The following is an 11351-nucleotide window of genomic DNA, read 5'->3' on the forward strand; positions in this document are numbered from 1 at the left end:
ACTTAGAATAATTTTTATTTATACGAAAGTTCAATATTCTAGGCCAATTTTTAGTTCGAGCTGGGCGAAAAAGCCTTCTGTGATCTCTTAAAGAACTTTTAGACATATCCGTAGCTTGTACTGTTATTAGTGTTAATTAATACGTAAGAATATTTTATATTTCGTATGAGGTTTTTTTTGTATATACGCACATAAATAATGTCTTATAATACCTAGAATTTATATTTACAGCTTTTTATGAAGACATTACATTTATCAAGAGATTTATACATATTTTGATTTATAATTATATACCTTTTATGATTAGTGTCATAATGATATGTAAATAAAGGCCATATATTTGTAAAGTAGTCTTATTTATTACTATTAATAAATCACAGATAAATTTCAACTTAAATCTACAGCTTGGTCGGTTTCTCCGCGGACTCCAAAGGCTTATCAGGTGGTAGGAACCACGCCGCTACAACGCTACCTGGAACACAAAAGTAATTAGGGTTCATTATGAATGATGTACTACAAATCACACAATTTAATAAAGAATCACTTGAAAGGTAAAATTTAATTCGTTCCAAAGTACAAATCCTTTACTAATAAATAACATACCAGTAAGACAGAATTTTCACTTACTTATTTATAGTCAACTTATGGGATAGTCAAAGGCACTAAGTTTTTTTTATATCATAAGGTGGCAAAAGAGCAAACGGCCACCTGGCTTCGCCGCAATAGCGAGGCAACCGTTGCCCATAGACATCCGCAAATGCAGATGCGCTGCCTACCTTTAATCAACGGAGAATAGGACGCACAGAAAGAGGATATTTCTCTTTCCTATGCGTCTCCTCCTCCGCCAAATCCACTTCCACAAGGGTTCCTTTTTCACAAGGGTGGGAAGGGAAAGAGGACTAAAATTAGGCCTCCGGTACCACACTCATCAGACGAAACGCGGAATTGCTTCCACTTCACGCCTGTCTTCTGTGTGGTCGTGGTATTTCACCGGGCGAGGCCAATTCGTGCACCCAACAAATATTGTTGTTGCGGGATCTACCACTGTAAAACTAAGAATTTTAAAAGATTTAAAATAGGATATTTCAATACTAACAGAGAACAAGCAGTGACCACAGGTTGAAGGTGATCCGGCAGTGGTGGAAGATGACGTTTCCCACCAAGTTGATTCCCACAAAGGAACTGCTCCGACCCACCATGATACTCAGACTGGATACCATGCCTCTGAAATATTTTATGCAAAATATTTGTTTTCTTTTTTTGACAATTTTTTTTATGAATAAATCAATAATATTTTGTATTAAAAAATACACTTGATTTTAGGTCTAAGGTAGTTTAAGACCACACCACGTGTATTACCAGAGAATGGGGATGAAAAAGTTGTAAGAAACATAACGCGATTAATGGACAACCCTAATAAGAGGGAACACATATTGTATTTGAAAAAAGGTTTCAGCAATAGAACACACGATTTTGATTACTTCCAACTAATAATTAAGTACTAATTATTATCGGTGTTGGTACCTACCTGTAAGTTGTAGGATACTGATCAACGAAGTAAGATGCTAAGATGCCCATGCCTAGGCAGGTGGATGTGAACACCATGAATAGAACCACGCTGGATATAGGTTCGGGCACCACGCTCACGCTGAACCCACTCAGGGTTGACAGGCAGAGGATGCCTATCATCAACTTTCGTCTGTGATTCGGTAGGTAAGATATCACGAAGTTCAGAAATGAGAATACAGTTTGGGAAATCATTAGAGTAATGATCACGTTCTCTTCGATTGTTCCAACGCACGTGTCTGGTGACTGGAAAAAAATATAAACAATGATAAATAAATCTATATATATAAAAGAAAGTCGTGTTAGTTACACTATTTATAACTCAAGATCGGTCGAACTGATTTAGCTGAAAATTGATAGGGAGGTAGCTTAGAACCAGGAAACGGACATAGGATAATTTTTACCCCGTTTTCTATTTTTTATTCCGCGCGGACGGAGTCGCGGGTAAAAGCTAGTCTATATATATATAAAAGAAAGTCGTGTTAGTAACACTATTTATAACTCAAGATCGGTCGAACTGATTTAGCTGAAAATTGATGGGGAGATTTAGAATTAGAACTAGGAGACGGACATAGGAACTTTTTTATCTTGTGTGCATTTTTTTTTATTCCGCGCGGACGGAGTCGCGGGTAAAAGCTAGTAAATTATAAATTAAATTATTTAATGAAAACAAGTTGTACTATTTCTTTTAAGTAAGTTATAGATTAGACTATAAGTCCAACAGCGAGACTAAAACGTATCCTGTAGGTACGTTTGGTATTACACAATGAAATGCTCACTCTAGATCACCATGTAAGCAACGAGTCTATTCGTGTGCGTCCAACGACCGCTATGGAAAACACAAACGCATAACTATCTGCTAAACTTCTATCTTAAACGTTGCAATGATGATTGGATCCCTTGTTTTAATATGAACTTACAATTTGACTCAAACCAGTGTCAGTTCCATTAGCAGTGGTATTAAGCAGAGGCGATTTGACGGCTGATATGAGGTCGCATACGTTGCCTGAAGCAGTATTACTTTCCATAGATATCTTGATCAGGTTCAGTATGTGAGGCAGCCACACGAGAAAGCTGTTGTTTCTGAAAACAAATCATACCTTCACATAGACGGACGTAGTGGAGGACATATATTTCCTACCCATTTTTCTGAAATCTCATTTGACGCTCCGAATGCAAATATAACGATCACTTTTCTTAACTTTTGTCTTTTTTTATATAATAGCTGTTCCCTTGCGGCTTCAGCCGGATGAGATACAATTCATTTTTGTTACACAGAAAAACTTTGTTTTTTTTTTTTACATTGTGTAAAACTTTCAAATGCAAACGTCAAAATACAAATACTAAAATGACAACGAAACCCACTAAACAGTGGGAACAAAGTAAACGGTAAAGTATATCAGGTAACGAAGATTACCCTGAACACACGTGGACAGACATACAGATAGATGGATGATTACTTAAAAAAATTGTTTTTCGTTAACTCAAAAACATCAAGTTCGCAAAAATGTTTTTTTTTGTGATAGTAAATATCATAGTATACGGAATTTATAGTTGTGATGTGGCAATAAAAATTTACATATATACAAAAACAAGATGCAGATGCGCTGGAACTTACGTAATTTTATGTAATATTATTTATTAAATCATTAGTTAATAAAATTGAATGTATTTACATCAATTAAAAGCATAAATGTGTCATGCTTTTAAAATAAGTGCGTACCAACTTAAAGTAAAACATCATTAGAAACAGAAGTTATTGGAAATAAAATTAACCGTTAAAACCAAAACGTGAAAATACTCGTATAATATTTGAAAATTGCAACATATTGACTGACGAACTGAACTAGTTTTACCTTACCTACCTTTAGATATTCAAAATGAACCAATAAAACCTTACTACAGCATTTATTTTGAGGTTCAGATTATGAGGAACGATGTAAAAATCGAAATAAATGAAAAGAGATTCTACTTACGTGATAAAAACAACAGCAACAATAAAGTACAGTTGTAAAGTCCTCCACAAGTATGGAGGTCGGAACAGAGGCGCGCTCTGTTCGTACATCGCTCGGAACAACGATTGCTCCTTCTTTGCACTCTCTGACATTGTGAAAGATGTGATCTGGAATTATAGATAAATACATAATGAGAGCAACTTAGATCCTTAAGGGTTTCCCTTAGTGTAGATTTGTCATATTAATACATCACTTCTACCTAAGGTCTACCTTAAGTGGTGACATAACCACCGAGTCTAAGCGTGGCAGTATCCCTCCATCTAGTCTTCTTTGTTACAAATAAAATACATTTAAGACTACGGGTACATTGTATGTAAGCTAACTAACTAGGTAGGTAAGTTAAATTAAGAGTCTTACTTCTTATAAAAAAATATTAATAAATCCACAATTATTTTACCCCAAACTCCTCTTTACTACACGAATGATTGACGGCGTAAATTGACCTCATGACCTCCAAAGCTTCCTCTCTTCTGCCGCAGTTGGCGAGGAACTTGGGGGACTCATGGAAAAAGTACAGGGCCAGCGCCCCCAAGCCTGAAGGTAGTGCCAGGATAATATTCAACAGCCGCCAGGGTCGGAAGACGATGCCCAGACATTGTATCGGCGCTTCGAAGTCAAGCTTCAATATTGGGTATGTCAGAACTGCAAAAAAGATATTGTGTTAGACTTTGGAATTTCATATGAACTTTATGACGTTTTTACGGCGAAGGATAACATCACAGTGCAACTAGTATATCTGCAAAGAAAATCAAAGATGTGTGTTCACCAACCAGTACTGAGTCAGCGTGATGGCCTAGTCATCCCTAAGTATACTCTAGCTCCTTATTGAGCTCGTTACCTGACAACAAGTTATGTTTATTAAACGTGTTATAAAACATGTTGTAAAACATGTTGTAACACTCACGGGCTGCAAACGCGGGCGAGAATAGAATGAAGCACGTCATCATCACCATATATTTGTTGCGAACGCGTCTCACGCACGACTCGCCCACCAATGTATACGATACTGAATTTGCTGCACATGAACTGAAATTAAAAAAATAAACACATAATGTAAAATCACAATATTCATCATAATACAAACCAAAATCGACTAACTAATAATCACGACTGGGAAAAACGAATAAGGCTTTTACAGCTTTAAAAATCAACGGAACATCATGAAATTGTAAAAAAAAATTAAGTAACTATAAATTTTATAAAAAATAACTGCTTAACATCATTTCATTTTGGTTTTTTTAGCTTTGAATTGCTGTTGACAATTTTACAGTATTAACAAACACACTATTATGATTTTGCTAATAGAAATCAACTACGTTAATGTCAATTGATAGTTAGTTATTGAATAACTTTATAGAAACAAGTTTTCTCATATTTATTCATTTTCTATGATTTTGCATATTAAGGTGACAAATATTGTTGCAGTTTAAATACGTGGATTATTCATTTTTTTATATTTGATTATTTCAGTGACCAAACGACTTAATAACGAAGATTTTGCGTGTGATAAATTCTCCTAGAGCGTCGGTGGCGCAGGGGTTAAGCACTTGACTTATTTTACAAACCCTGGTTCGATCCCTGCCATGTACTTAAATACTTTAAGATGTTCTAACGGTGAAGGAAAACATCGTGATGCATACATATATCACAAATGAAATTTAAAGACCATCAAAGAAATCAACCAATCTGAACTAAACCAGCATGGTTGATTATGACCTAGTCGTTTCAAGGGTAGGCTCCAGCGCCAAGAGTGAGGACTTGTATGAGCTCATAATGATGAATTTTATTTCAATAGTGGGACAAACATACCAAGCAAAAATTAAATTGTGTAACCGAATCCCGGAAGACAATTAAAATTTATTGAATTAACTAAGGAAAGGAAAAATACTAGACTGTCCTCGTCTTCTCATACATTGTCGTAACGAGTTTAATGAAAATAAACTGTCTCTAAGGACTACTACATACTGAAGATTGTAGAGCGCTGTCTTAGAATGTAATTGCTTGCACCAATGGCATTATTAAAAAGTATTTTTTATAGTATTATTTTAAATATGTACTTATTGTAAAAAATGTAAGACTTTGAAAATTTCTTGTTGTAAGTAGTATGAAAAAAAAAATTTCGTTCATAATATGCATGCATTCATGATGGAGACTTATCTACATCCAATTATCTTGATATCACTATAACGTGTATTGATAATATCGATGGCTTCTACAAATAAGGGCCAATATGCAAATTGACAACTTTTCAGGAGAGGATCTCAAAGTTTCAACCATATAGGAAAATATGGCCTATTTTACTTCAGCAAAAAATAACATTTACAACTGTAAATGTGTTATATTTAGTGCATGTGGTTAAACCAAGAGTTACATTTTAACGCAGAAAAAGTAGAAATCATAAATTTTTACTTTGGCCCTTATACATAGGACCCATCTATATTATTCTGTATAATATTTTATAAGAAGCTCAAAATCCAAGCATTACTTAAAAAATAGAAGCGGAAAATTTAATGTGAATTTCAGCAGCCGTGTGTAGCAGTCCTTACATTCCTTGTGTCAATAGCCCAGTCGTAGTGTCGTAAGGACAATGGTTTTGTTATTGTTTTCAACATTCACAACATTAGAGACCTTGAGTTAATTGTTTTATATTATTTTTTTAAAGGATGTCTTATTAAAAAAAAAACAGTCAATCCACTGTCAAATATTTGTACCTACTAAAACATGAAATTTTAGTCTTGCCTTAGAACAATAACAGTAATGTACTGTTAAGTACATTTCTTAAAGATGTCATAAGAGATATAACTATTGATGGATGGTTAGAAATATGCTCTGCTATTAAAAATCAAACTCACAAACAAACAGACAAGAACTTGAGGACTCCCAGTGAAATCCAGTCTATGGAGAGGCTGCAGATGCTGGACAGCAAAAAGCCGAAGGTCAGAGAGATGAGTAGCGTGACACGACGCCCCCGTGTATCGGACACGTAGCCCCAGATGTAAGATACCAGGAGGATACCTGGAAGTAAAACAATATGAAAAATGAGAGAATGTGAAGTATCGACGACGCTTTATTTGACTAGTACTATAAATAAAGAATACTGTAGATAAAACGCTGGCTGACGAAATGCGGAGAAAGGAATCCTGCTAAAATTATGACCAACTTTTATTCATTGGTATAACTTATTTTTACATATATACTATCCATAGGCATGTGATCATCCATAGGCATTCTAATGATAAATGTACTCCACATTCTGTGGTGAGCCATACACTTTCTAAGGTGAACACAGCAGAACAAAAAACAGCACTTCTGAGGGGCTCTCACAATCATTCGACACCAACACTCACCAATAAAAGGCGTGGAGGTGAGGATTCCCTTCTGTGCGACTGTGAGATGCAGGTCGCACGCGGCCGTCACAACAAGGCTGAAGCCGAACAGGTCCGCACCGATGGCCAGTAGCGACAGCGCGCATGTCGCAGCAAGCAGAATGTTGTAGATACCATTGCCTGATAACAGAAGTCATAATTAACAAGCTATAGATAATTAAAAAAATACTATTAATTCAGTCAAGTCTTTTGGGCTATAAGAGTTCACAATGAAAAGTACCAGCATGTAACCCTGGAATCATCATCTCCCTGGCCTATTGGCCTACACAAGGTTATATAAAACTTAAAGTTTTGGCTTCAGTTTTACGGCCGGCCGCCTCTCTGTCGCCAACCCTACTTGGGAGGAATATCTTAAAATTCAATATAATATAAACTAAATAATTATGGCTAAATAAATCAAAATCACTTCTAAAAAATACACCATATAACCCTGGAATATGTGTGTATGTATAAGTGCATTAGTTAAAATTTGTTTTCATTTTATAAGATAAGCTGATGAATTTATTTGATTTGTTAAGTGATTACTGGCATTTATCACAGACGCTATGAACTACATTACGTTATTTAAAAAAGGAATAAGTTCTTTACCAGGAGGATTCTAACCATTGGTTTCCGAGACAAAAATATATTTACAAAACGTCGTCACCACATCTTTGACAAAACAGATAATAAAATAAATTAAATGGGAATTTTGGTATCAGAAATACACTATAACTCGTATTCATTAATATCAATGGTAATAAACAAGGAAGAAGGAACAGGTGAACTGTTTTTCTTAGCCCTCAAATGCTAGTTTACCTGATACTAATTTAATTATCACAGTTACAAAAATGGTCGCCTCTTCGTTCACAAGGGCTTGTCAACAGTTTTTAAATATTGATTTAAATGCTACAGATTTTATTCGAGACTTTAAAAACAAATCAACTTGATTTAGTTAGGATGTGTATATTATTTGTAAAGACGACTAGATTAACAGCATAAGAAATAGTTATTTACTGAAAAATATCAAAATCCTGAGGACAATTTACTTGATGTATACATAGAAAATTAATTTTTCATATAGTTTTAAATCGCAGTAAAATATTACAACTCTTACAATAACAACAGCCGTCAGTATTGCTATAAAGGTCGTTAAAAAATTCACCGTAAAAGTCCAGTAAAACATATATCAGTGTCTCTGTTTTTCCTAAAAGAACGAAAGGGATGGCATTATGTTTGTGTGCAGGAGTTTCGGCTGAGAACACACTGTAAAATGAACGTTTTATAGTCAAACCGCAAGTATTAATACTCAAATACTAATACTCAAAGACAATTCTTCAATAGTAGTAAATAATCCATTGTCATATAATATATAGATTTCTAAAATATAAACGCCAAAGAAAATATGTCACCGATGGATATTGAACTTAGTAAGTTTATAATACGACTAGTTTTATAGTGTCGGAAATTATAACTGAACGGTAACATGAATATTTGTCCTCACTTATTTTCTTTTTAAAAATAAAAACAATGTTTTTCTTTATGTATTTTTGTAGTGTAGACACATAGTCATTGTATTTGAACAGATACGAATTGGAATCAAAACAAACAAATTAATTTAAAAACGAACAAAGGTTTTAATCAGTGAAGGAAAGTGTTACAGTTTAATTTATAATTAATTTTACTTCCCAATTAACGCTTCATTGTATGATTATTACAAAAGATAGATTAAATCTATATATATAAAAGAAAGTCGTGTTAGTTACACTATTTATAACTCAAGAACGGCTGAATCGATTTGACTGAAAATTGGTGGGAAGGTAACTTAGAACCAGGAAACGGACATAGGATAATTTTTATCCCGTTTTCTATTTTTTATTCCGCGCGGACGGAGTCGCGGGTAAAAGCTAGTTTTTAATAATCAAACCGTGTCCTTATACAATTTGTATATGAAGATATATCGCGTAGGTGGAAGTACATCAGTATAAATAATAAAATGATGAATCTCTCAACTTCTTAAATATTCTTTGAAAAGAAAAAAAATGGTTATTGTGAGAAAACTATAATAGATAGATATATGCTATCGCAAACTTTTATTTAGCACATTTAAAGAGCTACAATTCTTCCATACTTCTTTTTATGTAGGTCCTATAGTTTAGCCTACGTAAGCGCTGAAAGCAAAAATGTCCCTTATTTTCGCAACACATTTGGAAGCTAAATTCATAATCTACTAGTCTTCTAGTTATTTAAAAAAAATCAAAAAAATGGGACCCATCTGCAAGCACTTCCAATCGATTAAAATAATTTTTATCCAAATCGGACCACCAGGGGCGGAGCATCGCGGTAACACACATAAAAGAAAAAAACGGAGTTAACAATTTGCATGGTTTAACACGGAAAGACAATCAGTTTTTAAATTTTTTTGTCTTAAATTTCATAGAATTTTTCAAGACACCGACGCACTAGATGGTATAGGATAGATAGTAGAGGAACAACGAAAACCAATCTCTATAGCTATGATAAGCAATATGCTTGAAACCTCATAATTATATTCCCATTGTATAATACAAGAAAAATGCTGGCAAATCGTTTCGTTATCCAAATTCAACACAATAAGATTCAATAAAGACGTCTCAACTGATACAAAGACTGTTCTGGAATATGAAATTATCACTTTCAACGTAAGATGTGTACCGGTCTTTTCCAAGGCCTCGTCGAACGGCAGCTGGTCTTCAGTCTCTTTGGTCTCGCACACCATGGTCTCGAGCGCGCTCGCACGCGCGATGTACGCAGTAACACTGAATAAAGCTGAATGCAACAATTTCAAAGTCACGTTCGTGTCAGCGCACACTGAACTAAATAAACGCGATCTGAAAACGCTTACGTACTTATTAACTAAGTTTTGCCCGAGTGTTCGTTCACGCAAAATAAAAGATGTAATAAAAGTAGCCTATATAACTCAGTGATTATGTATCTTTCTAATGGCAAAAGATCTTTGAAATTGTATCAGCACTTTTTGATTTTATTCGACAGCTCTTTATAATATTAGTGTAGATAATAAATCTGGCATCAAAATATACCATAAATCTTCGATTCAGATAGTTTTATAGTTGAATGAATTTTTCATCTATCCATTACAAACCAGAACAGATTTAAAACAAATGAAGATTTTTTTCTATGTCAAAAATATTCATTTTTATATTTGTTACCAAATCTGTACGTAAATAGTTTCTTTCACTAATAAATACTTAAAAAGATTTTTCTCTTCAAGCGTTTTCCTTATCCAGTGTGCGTGTCATATTTACAATCGGAAAAGCGTGTACTCGCGACGTTCATTATATCAACGTCAATGTAACGTAAATCAAAATCTTCAGCATTGTACGACATACATAGCTCACTTCTAAAACACATTAGTTATGGCTATTTAATGAAAAGATTCATTGGATTCGCTTCAAGCGGTATTACCAAGCGTTATTATTTTAGATGTGGCGGTTTGCCAAATAGGAATGAAATTTCCAACACACGGCCAAATCGGATACGTAAACAATGACGTCATAAGGGCAGCTTTTCAACAAACAGTCTCCTGAAAAGTTCTAAGTTCGATCCTGGGTAATGATTATTAACTATCTCAAGTTATTCGTTCATCATCTCAAATTCATAACATAAAAAACAAAAATTTTAAGAAAAAAAAATAGCCGACTTCAAAAAAAAACAATCTCAAACAAAATGCACTGAAAAGTAACCTAAAAAAACCAATTTCAAACAAAATACACTCAAAAGTAACATAAAAAAACAATTTCAAACAAAATGCACTCAAAAGTAACCTAAAAAAAAACCAATTCAAACAAAATGCATTCAAAAGTAACATAAAAAAACAATTTCAAACAAAATTCACTAAAAAGAAACAAAATAATGCCATGAAAACTCTCTAAACTCTAGTAGTTGCTCTCGTTGCGCTCTCTAATAGTAGGGGCTCAGTTTTCCGCAACTCCACGACAAGCGCGTATTTTGCGTGTCTCTAAACTCTAAAGAAAGTTCTCTTCTTTCTTGTAACATGTCTATATTGTATAATTATTGTTATTTCGCAGTCGGTGTCGGCCGAAGTAAATAGGTGACATTTTATATTTGAGATGTATTAGACATACTTACGTTTATGTCCCTACTTAGGCCGAAACCGACTCCAAAATAACAATAATTATACAATATAGACATGTTACAAGAAAGAAGAGAACTTTCTTTAGAGTTTAGAGACACCCAAAATACGCGCTTGTCGTGGAGTTGCGGAAAACTGAGCCCCTACTACTAACTACTAGAGTTTAGAGAGTTTTCATGACATTATTTTGTTTCTTTTTAGTGCATTTTGTTTGAATTTTTTTTTATGTTACTTTTGAGTGCATTTTGTTTG

General features: G+C 34.1%; 1 protein-coding gene across 1 annotated transcript; it reads right to left on the bottom strand.

Moving 5' to 3' along the window:
* Nucleotides 1-326: 326 nt before the first annotated feature.
* On the bottom strand, nt 327-9752 carry LOC106711826 (synaptic vesicle glycoprotein 2B). Its single transcript, XM_045679279.1, has 10 exons — nt 9641-9752; nt 6929-7087; nt 6434-6596; nt 4486-4607; nt 3979-4223; nt 3543-3688; nt 2487-2649; nt 1529-1812; nt 1097-1224; nt 327-472 (listed from the first exon to the last, which is right to left on the bottom strand). The coding sequence occupies exons 1-10, from the start codon at nt 9702-9704 to the stop codon at nt 399-401; spliced, it is 1548 nt and encodes a 515-aa protein (XP_045535235.1). The 5' UTR covers nt 9705-9752; the 3' UTR covers nt 327-398.
* Nucleotides 9753-11351: the final 1599 nt, after the last annotated feature.

The sequence above is a fragment of the Papilio machaon genome, chromosome 9 (genome assembly GCF_912999745.1).
Source record: "Papilio machaon chromosome 9, ilPapMach1.1, whole genome shotgun sequence".
Taxonomy (NCBI): domain Eukaryota; kingdom Metazoa; phylum Arthropoda; class Insecta; order Lepidoptera; family Papilionidae; genus Papilio; species Papilio machaon.

Coding starts and splice junctions, on each gene's coding strand:
- LOC106711826 (XM_045679279.1), bottom strand. CDS start 9,704: ATGGTGTGCGAGACCAAAGAGACTGAAGACCAGCTGCCGTTCGACGAG. Junction 4,608..6,433: donor AAGTTCTTGTCTGTTTGTTT/GTGAGTTTGATT, acceptor TTTTAATTTCAG/TTCATGTGCAGCAAATTCAG. Junction 2,650..3,542: donor GTTGCTGTTGTTTTTATCAC/GTAAGTAGAATC, acceptor ATTTGTTTTCAG/AAACAACAGCTTTCTCGTGT.